Source organism: Acomys russatus, chromosome 27 (assembly GCF_903995435.1).
Source record: "Acomys russatus chromosome 27, mAcoRus1.1, whole genome shotgun sequence".
NCBI classification, from domain to species: domain Eukaryota; kingdom Metazoa; phylum Chordata; class Mammalia; order Rodentia; family Muridae; genus Acomys; species Acomys russatus.
In genome coordinates, this window is record NC_067163.1 from 14171298 (window position 1) to 14192332 (window position 21035).

The following is a 21035-nucleotide window of genomic DNA, read 5'->3' on the forward strand; positions in this document are numbered from 1 at the left end:
GACATTACACAGACAAGTCATGTGGGGGATTCAGGCTCAGCGTGGAGTATGAATCAGACTCCTGGGGCTAGCAGGCGCCCAGGGGAACTGAGACGTGTTACACAGACAAGTCATGTGGGGGATTCAGGTTTAGCCTGGAGTCTGAATCAGACTCCTGGGGCTAGCAGGCGCCCAGGGGCCCAGGCTTCTTCCTAACCCTCTGGTGACCTTCATAAGTAGACACACAAGAACTCACAACTCCACTTGCTGAATGAAATGAACACTCCTATAGACAGTTTTCTTTTTACCCCATCTAAAAGCTCCAAGGCTGGAGGTTATTTAGGCTCCCGCCTCGGCAGTGTCTTTTCCGGCTTTCCTCAGCCTGTGATGTCTTTACACAGTAACACCCAGCATCCTGTCAGGGCAAGAGCAGGGCCACCTTCTCACCAGCTAGCACACAATGAGCGCTGCTTTAATGGTATTCCTCTTAGAGGCTTGCTATAAGGGAACAAGAGGCATTTTGTCCCAGGAGCCCCCGCCAGCAGCTTTCTGGTTAGAGGCAGCAGGCAGCCATGGAGCTCTGAAGAAGCCCGAGTCCTGGAGGCCAGAGTCTGAAGGGTGCAGCCGGGGGTGGCAGGGTGATGGAGAGGTTGCGGCACAGCAGCTCCAGCTGGCTCCCACGTCAGACTGGGAGGCGGCGGCGGCTCAGGAGCGGCTGCGGTCCTCGTGGTTACCCACGATCATCTTGCTGTACAGCTTCTGCTGCTCCTCCTTGAACGTGTCCTTCACCTTTTCTCTCTTCAATCCACCGTCCCTGAAAAGACAAAGGCTCATATAGCAGCAGAGGCCGCCACTGGTCAGCTGTGCTGTATGGCAGATGCATAGTGTGGCTCACATCCCAGGAAAATCTGACAGGCAACAGGAACAGGCTCCTGTCCACCTCAAGTTTAACTACAGCAGGTGCTAGGGGTTAATCTGGACCACGAAACTAAGGCTCACATCTGCTCTTGTCAGAGGTTTCAGTGGACACAGCCATGGCTGCTGTTTCATGTATTCTGTGGTTGCTGTCATACCACAAGGGCACAAATAAGTGGCTCCAACAGACCTATAATCTGCAGAGGGCAGCATGTCACTTCCTGTGCTAGCAGCTAAGCAGGGGAATGCAGTCAAGGGAATGACTGCCTTTCAAAGAACAGAGTGCAGACACCAGAGGAAGCCATACGCTTTCCTCTCAAGCTTCCCAGCAGAGGCAGGCTGTGTCCACCTAGAGGCATAAACAGCCTGGAAGCCCCAAGAGATTCAGCAAAGGCTCAAGTTCCAGAGGACGAACTAGAGGAAAGGACTGGCCATTCCTTCTCAGGTTTCGTGTCTGTGCCAGGAGGAAGCCTGTGCTCAAGAGGAGCACGTTCTCTGGGATCAGCTCTACTCACCACAGAAGGTCTACCAGTCCTCCCTGCCGCGCAATGGCAGCCTTCACTCTGTTCGCGAACTGCACAGCATCTTCATCTTTCTGTAACAGAGAATGAGTGAGGACATTCTGCCAGACACCCGGTCGCCAAAGCACAGTAAGACTTGCACCGGAGGCCTGGAGACACCTACCTCTCTGGTCATAGGAGGCAGGTACCAAACACTGCAGACAATGGCCCAACTGGTCATCATTCTCAGCAAGTACGTCACCATCCCATACTTGCTGCTGTTCCAGAAGGCGTCACCAAACTGAGGGTCATACTGCAGGAGGGGAGGAGGCTAAATATAAGAATGGCCCTCTGACCAGCGGGTGGCGATGGGCCCACAGGAGCAGGATCCAGGCTGGACGTACTCCAGCCCCAAATTACCCCTGCCAAAGGGGCTCTACGTCCATGCGATTCTGACCTTCAGCCCTCGCCCTGGCTGCCCCCAGATTAAATTCAGGCCAGGAAGGAGGAAGGAGGTCTTTCCGAATACTTCTCAGATAGCCTTGCACTCACAGGCAACCCAAAAACACAACGCAGAATAATAGACCATCAAGCACTAATTTCCCAGGGAATGTTTCTCTGCACGCATCATGTATCCTTTCCGGTCTTCTGAGGCCTGTCTTCAACACGTCTATCACGTACACAATATGTAACTAAACAAAGGCATCTTCATACAGCATTGCCGACTTTTTCATAGGAGAGTCAAAAGAAGGCTCCAGAACAAGAAACATATAGAAAGCTTTTGCAAATACTATTTACATATTTACAATTCTAACAAAGTGAATCTCAGTTTGGGCTGAAAACCCTGCTAATTAAATCACCAATGTACATTAGCAGATGGGTCCACGCCCGTTGGTCTCGTGAGGTCTCAACAAGGCAGGCGTATTAGGTACCTGGGTTTGATGATGACCTTAATGAAGGGAAAGGCTGTTTCAACTGTGTTTTGTGAGAAATGTGACAGTAGCAACTGAACTATGCGAAGTGCCAGAAGGAGTGGGGCCCTTGAGAGGCTGCGGGAGCATGAGGCATGGGTGGTGGCTGCCAAGTGTTTGCAGAGAAAGACAAGGCAGAGCACTGACTGCAGAACAACACAGAGTCAGCATGGAGAGTTTCGAGGACCAGGTACCACCGCTGCTCTCCCTGAAGCAGGATGCTGTGGAGCACTGCCACGGAGGCTCATGTGCTGCAGATGGAGTTTTCAATGACCCATCTTTTAGGCCTTTCCAGTCTAGGTCTGTGATTTCAGAATAAAAACTGAACTACTATGTTGAGATTAAGTCCTAACTATAGAAATAGAAATTTAACACTAGAAACTAAGAAACTTAATGCCTTAATGAATGTACCTTAAATAACACTAATAGGAGCTGAAGAGGTGGCTCAGCAGTTAAGAGCACTGGCTGTTCTAGAAGACCTGGATTCCAGTCCCAGCACCATATGTCAGCACACAGCCACCTGGAACTGTGGTTCCAGGGGTTGGTATTCTCTCTGTCTTTCTTGGGCACCAGGTACATAAGTTGTGCACAGACACAACACACACACACACACACACACACACACACACACACACACACACACACACATGTTTTAATTAAAGTAACAATTGTAGAGGCTGGAGAGATGGCTCCAAGGTTAAGAGGACCTGGGTTTAACTCCCAGCACCCACATGGCAGCTCACTATTGTAACTCCAGTTCCAGGAGATCCTATGACCTCACACAGATATACACAAAGCAAAACACCAATGCACATAAAATAAAAATAAATACATTGTTTAAAATAGTAAAATAGCAATAGTAATTTTTTTCTTAGTATCAGTAAGAAACAAAGGAGAATAAAAAATTAAAACTAATCTATGGCATATGATTATAAGATAGTGCAGATAGCCAAACATACTGGAGTATGCCTGTCATCCCAGCTAGTGAGACAACAGGTAAAAGGATGATTTTGAGACTGGGAGCTTGAGACCTGCTTGGATAACACAGGGAGACTAGATACTGTTTCAAAACCACAAAAGTGACTCTTTTGTTTTAAGGACATGAGCAGAAATTGTGTTATGAATAAGAGATCAACTCCTCTGTTTAGGACCAATTTTCTTTCCATGATGGGCAGACACTGGCACAGCAAAGAAAAGCAAAACGAAAGTTCAAAATAGCAACATTCTCAAAATCAGATAGTGACTTTGGTAGAAATGTGGTAAAGCCTTGTCACATTTCTAAGGCTACCCAAGTTCAGATACTGACAGAAGCTTCACAGAAACTAGGACTGTGTGTAGAACCAAAGTCTGCACGGCGAACAGAAGGAGCATTTCCGTGCGTTTTATTTTGTAGAGGCGTCCCCAGACTCCACGCTTCACCAGGATGCGATCCACAACGCACAGCAGAGGCCCTCCTACCAGTGTGACGCTGTGACCAGTACCCTGAGTATCACCAGGGTCATGATAAACCGTCATCAGAATCTGGCCTGAGCCCTGGCAATCTGTTCAACGCCGCCCCCCCCCCCCGCCACCCGCCCCCCCAGGTGATGCTATAGGAACTAACACAGTGAGGAGAAGACAGGGCTGGTCACCAAACACAGTTAACAAGGTACCTGCCGCTGCCCACCCACCTCCACTATGCTAGGCTGAGGTGCGATGGCTACTCTTGGTTACCAACTTGGTTACCCCTGGAAGCAAATGAAGCCCGAGGGGTTGGGCACTCCTGTGAGGGATTTCCCCCTTGACTGAATCATTCGACATGGGAAGATCTGCTCTACCCTGGATCTTCTGCGGTGGGAAGACCCACCTTGAATCTGGGTTACACCTGCTGCTGGCAGCCTGTATAGAAGTTGTGGAAGAAGCAAGCTTGCTCTCTTTGCCTACTTGCCCTCATTCTCACTGGCAAGTCCATTCCTTCCCTGACATTAGAGTCTAATTCCTCAGGATTCTGGCACATACTGAAGACCACATGATGAAGACCATCAGTCTTGTGGACTGACCAACTACTGGATTCTTGGACTTCTGCTGGGAGACAGGCATTGTTGGACTAGACGGACCACAGCCTGTAAGCCACTCTAATAAATCTCATAAACATCCATCCTATCGTTCTGTTCCTCCAGAGAGATGTAGACTCCACTCTACGTCCACAGCAGACTCTGCTAAACACTATTCCATAGCATGTCATCCACCACCCAGGCACCCAGGCTTGTCCACCAGTGAGCTGGCAGCCAATCTTCGGTCGCTCACTAGTCAGCCTGGTGCTCTGCCTAACTGGTAGAAGGTGTTGTCCACCTGGCCAGCTGAAAACCAGCTGGGACACAATGCTACAATACTGCTGACAACAGACACGGAAAAGGCAGGGGCTAAACTGAGTTGTTTGAAGCTGCAGACCCTGCCCTAAGTGTCAGCCTAGGTACGTAGACATTTATGACAACAGCCTATTTGAGGAGTGATACCACAAGGTCTAGATTCCTTCAGAAATGATACAGATCTGTACTAGGATGTGAGGGATGAGGGGATGGAGGGATACAGGGAAGCTGACTGGCTGACCGTCCCATGTCTCCAGGGAGCCTAAGGGGTTGGTTAGAAGGACAACCTCTTTCCTGAAGGGCTAAAACAAGAGTGGAAAAGCTCCCAGGATCCATTCCACCACCACTGGAAGGAGGACACTGAAACCCAAGGCGGTGGGGTACTTAGCTGCTCAGCAGTGTGACAAGGACCCGCCCATTCTCTCCTCTCCATCCAGTGTACCATTCTAGCTTACAACCCCTCCACCGCTACTGGCAGCAAGTCACCTGCGCCCCCACAGTGCTCTATGCTTCAACGAAGTCTCTGAAGAGCAAACAGTGAGGACACAACTACAGAGCTGATGAAGTTTCTGTTTGCGGCTGCTCTTCTGACCCAGCCCACGTCCCTATGGGTGACACCACCCTCTGGCCACATGGCCTGGCACTGCTGGTGGAGAGGAGCAGCCTTGACTAGTTCACCAGTTGCCACCCCCCCCCCCCCCCCCCCCCCCCCCCCCCGTGCACTCCAGCTGGCCTCAGCGGTCTCGTACCTTGATGGCAACAGGGTAAACAGTGGCTCCAATCTCAAAGCTTCCCTTTTTGAACATCATCACTGACGTGTTGTTGATGCAGGTTCCTGAAACACAGGCAAGAGAAAACACTGCCTTCCTGGACTTTCACCCAGGGTTCCGGCACAACTACTAATCCTCAAACGGCGTAAACCTGTCATCACCCAAAATCATGAATGAGCACTAAGGGAGCTGGACAAATGCAGTACTTATCCTTTTTCTCTTGTCTCAGCCCCTGCCCCAGCCTTAGGGAGGGCAGCAGGGATGCCAAACACACTGACGGGGTACTCCACAAGAGATGGGGAAAGCTACCCATGTCACAGAAAGGATCCTGTACCGGTCAAGTACACATTATCAAAATTAACCAAACTTCTGAATCTACCCAAGCGTTTAGTCTCTCCCACACTGACAGGGACCTGATACTACCCAGTGCTCAGGGGCTGGTTCTCCCAGGCATACCACTTTCCCACTCCCAAGTCACTCTGTACCTTCTGGGAAGATGAGGATGGGCAGCTTGCTTTTATCTTGTACATGCTCAGTCAGTCTTTAGGATAAAGAATCAAGGGAAGAGTCAATGATCTTACAGGTTGCAAGTAGCAATGCAGGATTTTTTGGCTTGCAGCATCTCAGTGATGGACCATCTGCCCCGCCCAGCACCACCCAAAACAAATCACACACCCCCATCTCAGATCCACAGGCCCTAAATCATTTGGGTTTATTTACATACTTTTTAGACGTCCTATTTCGGAGAAACTATTATGAGAATTGTACAGGCTGCGTATAAAGAGAAAACGAACCCCAAAATATTTTCTGCTTGCTTTCTAATTAGAACTGAATGGTCTGCCCATTTACCTCTTAGCCACCAGATGGCGATCTTTTACTTCAGACCGCTCAAACCAGACATGGGGGCAGGCTTTCACCATGGCTCTTTGAATCACTCCCATAAGGCCCCCGTGAATCTGTCCCACCTAATCTCAGACAGAGAGGAATAATTAGCAGTGAAACCACCCTCACACAAATCTTCCCACAGAACACATACCTAAGCCTCTCACCTGTTAAGGTTTCATAATTTTCACTTTCTCACTCTAAGCAACTCCTGATGCTGAATTCCCCTCTAACCAGCAGTGCTGAGGCTACTCCCGTGAGCACATAAAGCAGAGTCACCGTGTAAAGTGGGGACCCTCAATGCCTCTCATATCAGTGTTCTAAGACTCTCCCTTTGCTGTAATCCCTTCAATCTAAGGACATCACATGACCTCCAGCCAGATTTCCAATGGCCCTACTTAGGACAGTGTACAGGGTGGCCAGGCCTACGGCGACTCTCTAAGTTGGGACCTGCACACAAAAGCATGTTCACATGTCTGATCCCTTCATCAAGGAAGGTTCCTGTGGAGGGCCTAGAGGTTGCCTAGTCCTCATCAGAAAACCATGAAAAGAGGCTGTGTACCATAGCATAGTAGCCGTCGCTGGCCAAGATGATCACGTCGATGGGAGATGTGTGATTAGCCACACAGATGCCACCATTTCTTGGTCTGTTTTTCCTGAGTATAAAATATATGCAAAGCAATAAAAACACCACCAACAACAATTCATTGGAATACACACCTCACAAGCATCACTAGCTCTAGCCAAGGTTAATAACTCTCTCTCCACATTAGTATAAAGTCTCCTCACCTGTTGTGGTAGGTGATGATGGCTGTGAGGGCTCGCACGCAGATACGGTAGCACATTAAATGAACGTGTTTACTCAAAAATTCCTTAAGCCTGCAACAACATGACAGCTGAGGAGTTATAAAAACAAGACAAGTTGCTCACTTCAACTATTTAACAGTGCCCAGAGTACTTATAAAATATTAGCACACACGGTAAAACGTGCAAATGTGTATTCAGCATCTTTATACCTACACACAAGCCAAGAAATTTGATGACATTACCTGTTAGTGGTCAAAAATCAAAGGCCTAGAATTCCCAGCACAGGCAGGCCAGGGCTTCTCAGATTCCTGTCCCCAGCCACCACCCACAGCAGCACCTCTTTACCTGCCCCAGCAAAACAGAGATGTCCAGGGGGTCCAGAACTTCCCTAAGGGAGTAAAATGTCCTCAAAAAAGAGGGGGAGTGCGCAGAAAGGTAATCTACTCCCAGTCCAAGCCAACTCACAGTGCTACAGCAACTAAACGCTGACCAGGCACAGCACTGAGAGAACCTGTCCAGCACGCAGAGTCTCGGTCTTGATTCCCAGCAACAACAAACAACATGCTGTAAAAACCCATCCACACCTGAGCCTGGACGCCTTCATGGTAACTGCCCTTTTCACTCTAAAATGGAAGACAGTGAGGGCTGGATTCCGGGAAGGCAGTTCGGCAGACACCACTGTCACTCGCTATGGCTCATCTTAAGTTCAAGGACTGTGCTGCCAGTCACCCTGGCCAGAGCAAGTGTTCAGTGTACTCACCTCCCATTTGGCAGGTATCCAACCACAGTTGTACCCACTACCAAGAGGCTAATCCCCGTGAATGCCAGAGCAATCCTGTAAGAAGACAAAACACAGCAGAGCAGTTGCTCAGGGACTGTGTGAAGATGAAGGCAGGAACCCTGAGAACACATGGACACCTGACAAGGTCCCCTGAAGGTGTGAGACCACCTGTACTGAGTGATTCCGAACAGGCCTGAACTGTGTGTGTGTGGGCTGGTACTGTCTCTTCAGCTTTAGGCAGGTGCCGCACCCAATACCTGTCTGCTCTTGCTTTGACTGAACACCCTGGTAAAAGCAAAGCCTCTCTGTGGAACAGGAGGTGGAGTTGGAAGGTGCCAGCATCCGGCAAGACAAACAGCGTGACACTGAAGAGCAGAGATCAATGCCATTTCTGTGCCAGCGAGGCACGTTCAGGAGAGGCTATGTCCAGGAAGTGAATGGCCTTTAAGGAATCCCCCTGCTAGCTGGGTATGCCTGGTGCACACCTTCCATCCCAGCACTTGGGAGGCAAAGGGAGATGCATCTCTGTGAGTTCCAGGCCAGCCAGGGCTACAGTGAGACCCTACCTCAAAAAAATAAATATAAGAAGAAAGAGATCTAACTATTTCTGTGTGATATGTAAAGAACATAAGGGGCTTCAAGGGTAAAATGGACTAGCCATGGGGGAAATACGACTCTCCTTCATAACGAAAAGCAAGGCAGGGGGAGGGGGGGTAAGCCACGCACACAGGCAGGGCCGTTTACACTTGGCCTCACCTGAGCGGCAGCAGGAAGCAATACCGAATCAGCACTCCCAACCCCCAGAGGATGGTAAGCCGCAGGCTTATATATTGGAAGTTGTAATTGGTTCTGCTTAGCAAGTTCCAGGACTCCAACTCCTCTGCTGAGAATCTCTTTGTCACTTCGTCATCCATAATAGTCTCCATTCCTTTCCGACAAAAGTAGAAGATGTCAGAGAGCTCAAACTCTGCTGTCTTATCCAGAGCCTTGTTACTACCACTTCGACGGATTTCTTTGATTTCTTCTTCAAGAGAAGTGGGATCTTTTGCAATGATTCCTTAAAAAAAAAAAAGCAGTGTATCTAGGCAATGGCATGCCACACGGGAACAATCATATGAAGACCATGCTATGCACACAAAGGGTACATGGGCCACACTTTGGACGTGGGCTGGATACGTTCTCCAGAGCTTCATGGGCAGAAAGCACTGGCCCCAATTCAACAGTACTGAGCAGAGCTGGGCCTACCATGCTTCAGTATGCAATCGTCCACCCAGGCCCGTGCTTGCAGCACTGTTTAAGCTAAATTACACATACCCACACACATACACACACACACACACACACACACACACACACACACACACACACACACACACACACACACACACACACACACACACACACACACGGCCTGAGGGCAGGAAGGAAATTTACTGGAAGGGTTTCAGCAGAAGAAAGGGAGATGAGATGGAAATAGAGGTGAAAGGACTAAAATTCATTATACATTTCTATGAGACAAAGAACAAACCCCAACGGGTGTGGTGGCGAATACCTTTAATCCCAACGCCCAGGAGGTATAGGCAATCAAATCTGTGTGTGTTGGAGGCAGCCAGGGCTACATAGATAGACAAACAAACCCTTCAAGCAAGCAGACCCTGACAGAGTGAAGAGATTAGGCCATGGGACTCGACGTCCCTGATAGAGAAGCTCCGTCTTTGCTCTCAATGTGTGGGCTCTGCAGGGGTCACTCACTCCCACCGCCTCAGGCTGGGGTTTTGGTGGATTGTCTGAGACACAGTCTCAGTAGCTGTGGTGGCCTTGAGCTCACTCTGCGGCTAAGGGTGCCTCTGAATTCCTCATCCTCATCTACTTCCATCTCCCACCTGCTGGGATCACAGGCATGTGCCACTGTGCCCAGCTCTTTACATCAGGCTGTTTTTGAAAGTAAGCCAGACACCTTCCTACTCATGTGGGCCCTTCCTTGCCACTGGAACCAGCTCTTCCCCATTCCTGTCCTCTCCCACACTCTGGCTAGGATGTCACCTGCTGTGCTGCAATGTAGCCAAGGGGCCCTTGTAATGCTATCCTGCTTCTACCTAGGTGTTCTTTCTTCTCTCTGTGTGAGTGACAGGGAGCAGCAGAGAGGAGACAGGGGGAGGGAGGTACCTACGTAGGTAGGTAGGTAGGTGGAGGCACTTGAGAGACTGTGTGCACATGGGCACACTATTAATTCAAAACACACACACACACACACACACACACACACACACACACACACACACACATTTTTACTGTGGTCACAGTGAACCTGAGCCCCAACAACTGCTAGACTGGCTAGCCATCAAGCTCTGAAATCTGCCTGTCTCCCTCCACCCACCAGCACTGGGATTTTACAGGGTGTGTCACTGAACCAGGGATTTACAAGGGCCTGTGGGTCCAGTCCATGTAAAGACACAGCAGCTTTTTACTCACTAAGCCACCTGCCCAGCCCCTGCCCAAGTTTTCTATCAGACAGTCAAACCTTTTCTACAAGTGCCCTCAGGTATTTGGCTACAGCAAGCGTAAGTGTATTGAGGGGCATTTAGGGGCATTATCCCAGAAACCTACCATTGGTGTAGGGCTTGTAAAGCTGGTGCTTCTTCTCCTTGGCGCCTCTCTCCATTCTCAAGGTAGCCCACTGAGGAGAAAAACAGCAAAACGACAGCAGGAATAAGGTTCAGTTCTAGTTGCTTGACACCAGGTGGCAGCCAAGCAGCACCCCTTCTAAAGAGGGCTCATCCTGTTCACAGGGCTCCAATTTATCACCAGGAACACAAACACCTACTAAGTTCCCAAGTTCCCAGCAGTAGAGCCGTAAGTCAGTAAGCCATGACAAGATGTTCAGGTGCTTTTCTCATTGCCGAGGTCTACCTCCAGGCATTTAGAAACTGGCTAGTAAAACCTGTCTCCTTCAACTACTGCTTACCCCTACAAGGACATCCAACACATCATTTGTGTGTGTGTGTGTGTGTGTGCGCGCACGCGCGCGTGTGTGTGTTGGGGTGGGGGATGTGCTTGTGTGGAGGTCAGAGAGCAACTTTTAGGGAGATGGCTGGTTCTCTCCCTGCCACCATGTGGCTTCTGGGGATCAAATGCATTCCCCGATGAAACCTTCAAACTCTGAGAACACAGAAGTAGATGCAATTGGTGATAAGCCAGGAACAAAGAGTCTGAGAGATGAAATCTAAAAGGCCCACCAGCAGGCTGTGCTTTAACTTCAGGGCTCTTCCTCTTCCCTAGACTCTGGTGGCCTTTCACAGAGGATGCATTCTCCTACGTGATCCCTTGACCAGTCAGAATCCCCCAAATATCCCCAAATCAGTCAACCAGGTTCATTCCAACTTGATGCCTAACTTATGAACTGATGGGGATGAAGTGACCCTTTCCCAAGATATAAAAGAACATCTGATATGACAAGCTGTTTTGGGGACCTCTTCCTGCTGTAGGGAACTGTTATTCCACTTCTCAATAAGAGCCCTGCTTGCTTGCTCTCAATTCTGTTGCTCTCTCTCTTTTCAGTAGTGAGACAATGACATCAACAACTCCAAGCAAGGGCTCCAGTGACAGTGGCTGAGTTACTGCTTTCAGTGGAAGAGCAAGTCTCCATTGAAGTTCTCTCAGCTCTAGAGCAGCTCAGGATCTGTTGCTTTTAGTTTTGGTCCTTCCCTTTCTGCTTTTGTAGACAACATCTGTATTTAGAAATGTCCACATACAACAGTTAATGAAGAGATTCATAGCTGGCCAATGGACGGAGAGTAAATGATTGTCTGGTGAGCAGCCCCCAACTGGACACTGCGGAAGAGCAGATGGAAGGAGAAAGGAGCGAGAGCTGTGCAGTGCCAACTTCTGGGCATGGCACTGCGGCTGCTGCTGCGCTCAGGGACTCACTGCAGCTACAGTCACATGATAAACCCTGCACAAGAGCAAGCCACTCGTCATTACAGCATGGATGAAGAGAAGGCTCATGGGAGCCCCTCCTAGCTGAGGAGCTACTAGCAACTGAAAGAGTGAAGTATTTTCTTCTACAGTGTGGTTGCTCAGGTGGATAGCCACACAGCCATGCGCATGCACACATAACTTAGATTCAGTGGGATATAAAAAAGAAAAAGGGGGCAAGAAGGTAGGGGAGAGCATGTTGTAAGGGTTCCATGGAGCAGGGAGTTTGGAGTGGACACAATCCTGATGTTTTGCATCCATGTTTAAAATCACTGAAGACTAAATAAAATCTTTTTATATAAACCCAAACATTCTTCCTATCACCTTCCCTGCCAGAAGTCATCCTCATCTTCAAAACATGACCTTTTCATTACTTTCGTGTGAGGTGGGAATTACAACTCTCTTCACAGACAACAATCAACACTAGAAAGTTTATTAATCAAGGGTAAGTTTCAGGGCTGGCTGAAAAACCCCAAGTGCTTAAAAATACTGCCTGCTTCACCCCAATCCCACTGTCTTCAGCCTCTTTACTGACAGCACAGTTTTCTATAACTTTCCAACAAATTCGAATGTGCAGCTTGGACCAGATTGCAAGACCTCATCCTCTCTAACCTGATCTGACTGACTCCTTTCATTTTGTGGAACAAAATTCAGCTTATTTCCATTTTTCCCCTTATATCCAGGTTTTTTTTTTTTTTTCACCTTTCTACAAATTATCTTCAATTCAATTGAAAGTCAATTCCTAGAAATTCTACTTCAAAAATATTACTGCCACTGTACCGAGAACATCTGAAGCAAAAAATCCCGAAACAGAAGATTATTTTAAGAATCTCATGGACAGGCACCTGAGTATTTTCTCCTGAAGAAAGGTTTGGAAGAGCCTTTTTCGAGGAGCTCCAGGTAAGGGATAGGAAATCTTTCCTTGGGCTTGCAGCAACAACAGAGAAGCAGCTGGCAGGACACAGGTAAACAGTTATGTAGGAAAGAGAGCTAAGGAGCCCTCATGGGTTGGCGGAGCTCAAGAGAAATGTAGACTAGCTAGGTAAAAGGACACAGATAGAGATTTCTAAAGAGCTAGCAGTTTAGTTGTTGGGATTCAGACCCTGGACAAGCTGCTGAGCTGCCTTTTTATCCAAAGTGGACCTGGCCTCTTGGTTCCCCCAGCATCCCTCAGGATCTGGCCTCTGGACTCCCCCAGCACCCCTCAGTCCCTACCTGTTTCAGGGAGTGGCTGGCACACCCTGCCCTCTAAACTCTAAAGCCCAGGGCACGGGGCTTCACTCTCTATATAATCCGGACCAGTTGGTTCTCTCTCTCCCTCTCTGCACACACTGTTTCTCTCTCTGCCCCATCTCTGAATGGTGACTTAACTCGCCCCCCCTCCTATGAGTGGGAGTGAACCCGCCCAGAGCTACCCCGAATAAACCTGAATTTAGACATTCTAATTTGGTTAGAATTCGCTCATTTCATGAGCAGAAGAATGTTTATCAAAAGTATCTTGCTGAGCTAGTTTTGTTTTTGCTTTTACCTCAGTTTACACCTTCCATGTCTTTATTGGTATAAATATTAGACAATTTAAAAGGGTAAATGATATCACACTGAAGAGCAACATGCAAAAAATAATCAAGGTATAAGCTGTAAGACGTGTGATTATAATTTCTGACATTATGATATTTGTCTCGTTATATACTACTATATAAAACTACCTTAAAACTTAATGGTTTAAAATCCCACCACTGAGGTAGGTAGGCATGGTGGCACATGCCTTTAACCCTAGCAGAGGCAGGCAAATCTCGGTGAGTTCAAAGCCAGTCTAGTCTATATAGTGAGTTAAGGACAGCCAGGACTTGTAATGACCCTGTCTCAAAAAACAAACAAACAAACAAACAAACAAACCAAATGATGAAGAGCAACAACACAGGCCGCTTCTGAACTGGGTGTGATGGTGAGGATGCACACCTTTAATCCCAGCACCCAGGAAGGAGAAACAGGTAGATCTCTGAGTTTGAGACAAATCTGCTCTACATAGTGAATTCTAGGCCAGCCAGGGCCACACAGTGGGAATTGGTCTCCAAAAGAAAATGAAAACAAACCAAAAAATTTATGTTGCTTGTGAACCTGAAGATCACACAGTGCTGGCATCTACCAGACGGCTCAATGACTTGGGGGCTGGGGTTCTTGGAAGGCTTGCTCCTCCTTCATGGGCACTGATGCAGACTGTCAGAATCTGAGGTAGAACATAGCCTGGCTACATGACAAAATAGGGAGATCAAAAGAGAGAGAGAGAGAGAGAGAGAGAAGAGAGCAAGAGCAAACAAGACAGCAAATGACATTACCTTTTCTTACCTAATCACACACGCTGCAGTGCCACATCCACACACTGTACCTGTTAGGAATCACTCACTAAGGGCAGGGGCTGGAGCTCAGAGCACGCCCATGCACGAGACCACTCACTAAGGGCAGGAGCTGGAGCTCAGAGCACGCCCATGCACGAGACCACTCACTAAGGGCAGGGGCTGGAGCTCAGAGTGCGCCCATGCACAGGACCCTGGCTTCAATGTCCAGGGCAGCAATGAAGGAAGGGAGCAAAATTATTCAGACAGCTTTGTAAAATGCTCACCAGAACAAGATATCAAAATAGGTGTTTTTTTGTTTGTTTTTTTAAGAGGTTCTTATGTGTCCCAGACTGCCTTCAAACTTACTATACAGCAGTCCAGGATGACCTTGAATTTTTTATCTTTCTGACTCTACCTCTTGAGTGCTGGGGTAAGGCATGTACCACCACATCCTGGTTTATACTGTGCTGGACTGAACACAGTGCTTTGGATATGCAGCACATTTTACTAAGCTACACCCACAGCCCAAAATAAGTACTTGTTTCCCCAGATAATTAAATGTGTAATCATAAGGGAGAATCAAAGAATTATGATAATCTCTTAGCTTTCTTCCAAGTCTAAAAATATGTGTATCATCCCAATTTAGGAAAAAATGAAGACACTTTTAAAAGGTAAAATAAAGGTCATTCTGTCCCATGAGACAAAGTCTTTATGTCCTCTAACATTCCACTGAAACTGAACCTACAATATGATATTGTTCAGAAGTGGGTAAGACTATAAAGAAAATGCCTTCAATAATAAGGTTTTAGGGGCTGGAGAGAGAGTTTAGTCATTAAGATCACTTACTATTCCTGAAGAGGACTGGGTTTTGGTTTGCAGCACCCACAATCAAGTGGTTCACACCAGTTATAACTTCAGTTCCAAGGGTTCTGACACCCTTTTCTAGCCTATACTGCATGTACCTGTGCACACATGATCTACACACATACAGGCACACGTAGAAAACAATAAAATGAGGTTATTAAAGGGGTCCCAGCAAGCTCCCTCATCCTGACGACGCAGTAAAAGAAGCGTACAAACTGGAAGTAGGCCCTAACCAGACCATGCTGCCAGCACTTTGTTCTTGGAGAAGCTTGCTCTTTTTACAGGCCGTCAGTCTATGACAAGACTTACAGTAGACTAAATTTAGGCATTCCTCAAAACCAACCAACTGAGCAACTATAAGTGCAAGTATATTTAAATATATATATATATACACATACACACACACACACACACACACACACACACACACACACACGAATACACATAGATATTCTGATAACATTTTAGCTGGTATCTCTTAAGTACTATCACTGATAAAAGTAGGATAAATTTCTTGAGTCCATTAAGATTAATCTAGGGGATTGAGCTCACTGGCAGAGTGCATGCCTAGCATATATTAAGTGCACGCATGCATGCACACACGCACTAGATCAACTCAGGACACCAAAGATGAAAGAGTTCCAGAACCGCCCTATGCCTTTGCTGACACACACCCAGTCTTCTCTAGCTTACCCTCTTCTCTGGCATGCAGCCTGTCTGTAACTGTCCACAAGGCACTGTGAGGCCCCTGAAACCTGGAAATATACCTCTGAAAATACAAGGAGTGCAAATTAATTAATTATTTAATTCAGTGCCAGAGTCTTACTATGTGGCCTTGGCTGGCCTCTGTCTTCTGAGTGCTAGGATTAAAAGCATGTGTGTCACCATAACTGGCTGAAAATATAATTTTTGAAAAAAAATTCATGTTTTTTGGGTTTTTCATGTTTTTAGAGCTAGGACATGCTAGGCAAGAACTCTCCCAGTAAACTTTATCTTGAGGCTACAAATTAGGAACTGTTTCCATCACTACTGTAAATCACTGTGCCCGGAGCCTGGATTTCAAGCCATGTACTCTCTGGTAGCCTAAGATTACATGCGTTACAGTAAGCACTTAATGGTTCCAAAGTGTATCTTATATTCTCTACTTAACATTATCCTCACTATCTTTAACTATCAGGGAATGCGTCCTGCATGTGAACGCAGTGCCTGCAAAGGCCAAGTGATGGCATCAGGTTGCCTGGATCTGGAGTTCAGGCAGTCGTAAGCTGCCCGACATGGGTGTGGGAGCCAAACTCAAGTCTTCTGAGAAAGCAGCAAGCGCGCAACCACTGAGCCATCTCTCCAGCTCCTGAATATGTATTTGAAAACAAAATTACAAAAAAGATTTATGTGCTGAGTGGCAGAGCAAACCTGGCATGCATTTGACATCCAACACTCTGTCCCCCAAGGATTTTACCTGGCTATCAACTTCAGAACATCTGGAATGGACTAAAACTCAAGGATCCCAGCACACCTGTGACTGGAGCAACCCTCAAGTACTCGAGGTGGTAAGTCCCACCCTAAGTCTGGGGCACGCCTTCTGGTGGCAGCCTACATAAAAGGACTTGGAAGAAGGTAGCTTTTGCTTTCTTCCTGCTTGCCCTCACTCTCATCAGCAAGTTCATCTGTCCTGCTGCTGAGGCGCTCCTTCACTGGCATCAGAACACATTTCTTCAGGATTCCCAACACACTGAAGACTAGTGGAGACACTTAGCCTATTGGACTCAACTACTGTCAGACTCTTGGCCTTTGTCCTTCAGAGACAGCCACTGCTGGACTAGCCAGATGCACCAGGTAGTTTTATGTCATCTTGAAAGTAGCTAGAGTCATCTGAGAGGAGAGAGCCTCAGCTGAGAAAACGCCTCTATAAGACACAGCTGTAGGCAAGCCTATAGGCATGTTCTTAATTAGTGATTGATAGGGAGGGTTCTGTATATTGTGGGTGGGGTCACCCCTGGGATGGTAGTCCACGCTTTTATAAGAAAGAATAAATCACTAAGCAGCACTACTCCATGCTCTGTGCAGCAGCTCCTACCTTCAGGTTCCTGCCCTCACTGCTTTTGATGATGAACTGTGGTTCTATGTAACTGTCAGTGAAATAAAGCCTTTTCTTCCCACACTGCTTTGTATTTTACCACAGCAATAGTAACCCAAAGTCACTGAACCACAGCCTGTAAGCCACTTTAATTAATCCATTATCTCTTTCTCTCTCTGCCCCCCCCCCCCCCCCCCCCGTCTCCGGCCGGCTGTCTGTCTGTCTATCTATCTATCATCTACTGAGCCATCCATCCACCCACTCTGTCATTTCTGTTTTTCCAGAGGTCCCTACTAATACAGTATCTATCTACTTGCCGCGGTGCATGAGTGGAGGCCAAAGGATGCCAACTTTCAAGTAGTCGATTCTCTCCCTCCACCATATGGGCTAAGGGATAGAACTCGGGTTATCAGGCTTGCCAGCCTTTACGCATGAGCCATCTGGTTGGCTCTCTATATTGAGGAAAGGATATACATACGAGTCTTCTAGGCTTTTTGTCTCACCTATGCCATCCAAGATGAACTAAGCAACAAAAAAGAGCCCAAGATTTATAACTCTTACTTCTGTTTTAAAAGTGGCAATTTCTAGGGTCAGGAGAGATGACCCAGTGCTTAAAGCACTCGCCATGCAAGCCTCAGGACCAGAATTCAGATCCCCAGAACCTACACATGAATGCCAGATGGACATGGTGGCCCACTTATAATTTCAGCCTCAGATATCAGAGACAGGATCTCCACAGCATACTGGCTAGAGATTAGATAGATGTTAGCAAGCTCTGCGTTTGACTGAGAGACTCTGTTTCAATAAATAAGGTGGAAGAGTGACTGAGGAAGATGGGTGACACATCAACCTCAGGTCCCCACATGCACACATGTGTTCCCACAGTCAAAAACGTGAACATATTTGAATAAAAACATAACATAAACAGACTTGAAAACAGGTACTCTCAACAGGCATCCACGGCAGTACTATTCACAGCAGCCCAAGAGTGGAAAGAGTTCATCAGTGGATAAATGCATAAACAAACCAAGTACAGACACCCAATGAGCTGTTATTCAACCACACACAACACACAAAGTACTGACAACTGCTGCCATTCAGAAGAGCTCTGAAATACTAAATCAAAGAAGCCAGAGAGTGTGCACCATGTATGATTCCATCCACACGAAGGAACCAGTTCAGACTGGCTTTGAACTAGTAATCTTCCTCAGTCCTGGGACAGTTTAAGAGCTTCCTTTTAAGTGGTCATGTGGTACTACAAGAGGTGGTGGATGTGTAACACAAACATACTGAATGCAACTACTAAACTGTGTTTAGAATGGGTTTACATTCTGTTTATTTTACCTCAATTTCAAACTTTTTATCATTTTTAATTATGTATGTATGTATGCATGTATGCACATATGCACGCGTGCACACCTGTGTCTGTGCACATGAGTGCAGGCCCCACAGAGGTCAGAGGTGATGGATTCCTCTGGAACTGAGGGCTCAGTGGTTATCGGTTACTGGATGTAGGCCTCTGGAAGAAGCAGCATATCCTCTTAACCTCCGCACCATCTCTCTAGCTCCACCGCATTCTTGTAAACACAGTGAGAACACAGATTTCAAAAAAACTAAAAATGGAAAAATTATTTAAAAACTGTAAAGTGCTTGCAAAGCATGCCAGCGACCTTTGGTTTGATCCCTAGAACCATCAAATCAAACCAAATAAACCAACAAGATGTCACATGAGCAAGTGTAATATATTATCATGGTATATTACTCAAATTATGCAGTTTCAGCTGTGGAAAAGAATTCCTGAGGCTCTGGCGACTATTAAAACAGATTCTGCAACTAAAGCAGCAACTTTGTCTAGACAGTAAAATCTTGTGGCACAGTTCAACTTCCAGGAGCTGCTACTTCTCATCTGCTCCCATTTAACACAACCGGTTCTGCTGAGCAGCAGGTCAGGTCCTCATGTACCCTCTGTCCTTCTGAAATAATTCAAATGAGCTTTCTCTGCATCTTTTTTGCTTGAATGCAAGGATCTACCTCAGATTCCTGGGAGAGGAAAAAAGGAGCCCATAAGCAGAAGCCTTATTTCCTACTACCTGACCTGTGGAAGGCAGTTTTCAGTGTTGAGGCCCCACTGTGACCCACGAGGTGAAGGGACCCCCTTCTCATTCCTGTGAGGAAGCCTATCACAACAGCACAACTTACCGCAAAGATCTTTAACAGCGTTTTCATGTAGAGCTTTCGGATACCAAAGGAGACTCCAAAAACGGCAGGGACGATGATGAACACGAGGAGCAGGGTGAAGAGGACAGTCAGGGAGATGCCCAGAAGGTTGACAATCAAGCTATCAAAAGGCAGCAACAGGAACATGGTGGAGGATAGAGGTCAGGCTGGTGGCCTCCTTTCCACACACAGACGCGTCCTTCAGATGGTCCCTTCTGACAGCACAAGCCTTGGAAAGGCAGCCAGTCCCCAACAGGTGACAAACTCCATCTCAAAGTTCATGTCATCCGGCTGCCTGAATAAAGAGCTGTAGTGCAGAGTAGTAGAAAAGGGTCACAGGAGCACCCCAAAAATGCTAGGTCTCTCTTTCGGGCAGATAGTCTGTGTGAACAAGGCAGGACAGGCTTCAGGAGCAGCACCCAAGTCCAGACTGAGTGTCCGGGCAAGCGAGTAGCAAGGGAGAGCTTTCTATTCGGCGATGTGGCTGCTTCCAAGGTTTTACTTTCCTTCTGCCCCAAAGCATTCAGCAGGTGAAATCTGTCCTAAAGATCTGTATTGCCAGAAGTACCAAGAAGAGCTCACCTTGGCAGCAGAAGAATCCTGACAACTCCAGTAGACAAGGGTAGTTGCTGGCACTTCACACCAAAGGCTTCTGAGCGTCAGTATGTAAAAATTAAGTAACTTTTACTTAATATTCCTTCATAAACCAAACCTGAGTTCACTGTTAAGAGTTCATAGGTGGTCCCATGCTCCTGTGGGGGCTCCTGGTGCTGGCTGCCCCAGGACGCTCCTACCCGGAGAGCCCCAGCTTTTGCCAGTAGCACACAGAGGCTGGCACAGAATGTCTCATGCACTATTGCAGACACGCCTGGCATTGGTGTCCTCCAATATTCTTCTCCCTTAAGGCAGCCTTCTCAGCGGTGACCTGGGTTCTTGGCAAAGGGTTGTTTACATGCTGCCAGAGCTGGGGGTAGAAACAGAAACACCATCAGTCACACAAAGCAAGAAGAGAAGTGTTCACACGCTTCCATGTGTGTGGCAAGGGAGAGCCGTGGCAGGGTGAATCCCTAGCCTGTTTCTCTAGGCATCAAAGTCAAAAGAGAGCAGCTAACAGGTACATACATGGGAGAAAAATGGAGATTACCAGTGTTTTAAGCTGCAATGAGGCCAACTGTGGCCATGCCAACTTTTGATAGTACACATTTTGAAAGGTAAGGGGATAATGTAAAATGTAAATCTCCTTCTGATTTGTCCCACAGTTACCCAGGATTAGTTCCTCATAACAGATGTAATGGTAGGGTTAGCTTTGTATTCTTCCCAGTGTAATTGCCATCTACACAGGAAAGCATTCGTTACTGTTCCTGTTAGGACCAAACAACAAAAATGAAGGCATTATTAACAAGGAACACTGTTCTTCACTCTGCTTTTTACTTTGTCTATCAGTAAAAACAGAGCTCCCCCCACTCTTTGCATATACAGTTAGCAACTGTAAGAACAAACCAGGATTAATGTAGCCTGTCTCCTAAGACTAGACACTACTAATTTCATCGTTTTATTAAATACTGCTGTTACATTCTACCATACATGATTTAGTACCAGCAAAATTCCGAGAAATA

At 47.1% G+C, this 21035-nt stretch overlaps 1 protein-coding gene across 1 annotated transcript; it reads right to left on the reverse strand.

Annotated features, from left to right (window-relative positions):
* Window positions 1-665: 665 nt before the first annotated feature.
* On the reverse strand, window positions 666-20266 carry Gpat4 (glycerol-3-phosphate acyltransferase 4). The gene is made up of 12 exons (XM_051170075.1): window positions 19402-20266; window positions 10561-10630; window positions 8710-9010; window positions 7933-8007; window positions 7155-7244; window positions 6928-7021; window positions 6333-6448; window positions 5969-6024; window positions 5463-5548; window positions 1579-1707; window positions 1410-1489; window positions 666-793 (listed from the first exon to the last, which is right to left on the reverse strand). The coding sequence occupies exons 1-12, from the start codon at window positions 19564-19566 to the stop codon at window positions 685-687; spliced, it is 1371 nt and encodes a 456-aa protein (XP_051026032.1). The 5' UTR covers window positions 19567-20266; the 3' UTR covers window positions 666-684.
* Between the last annotated feature and the right edge of the window lie 769 nt (window positions 20267-21035).

Coding starts and splice junctions, on each gene's coding strand:
- Gpat4 (XM_051170075.1), bottom strand. CDS start 19,566: ATGTTCCTGTTGCTGCCTTTTGATAGCTTGATTGTCAACCTTCTGGGC. Junction 7,022..7,154: donor ATCATCACCTACCACAACAG/GTGAGGAGACTT, acceptor TTTTATACTCAG/GAAAAACAGACCAAGAAATG. Junction 794..1,409: donor GGACTGGTAGACCTTCTGTG/GTGAGTAGAGCT, acceptor TTGTCTTTTCAG/GGACGGTGGATTGAAGAGAG.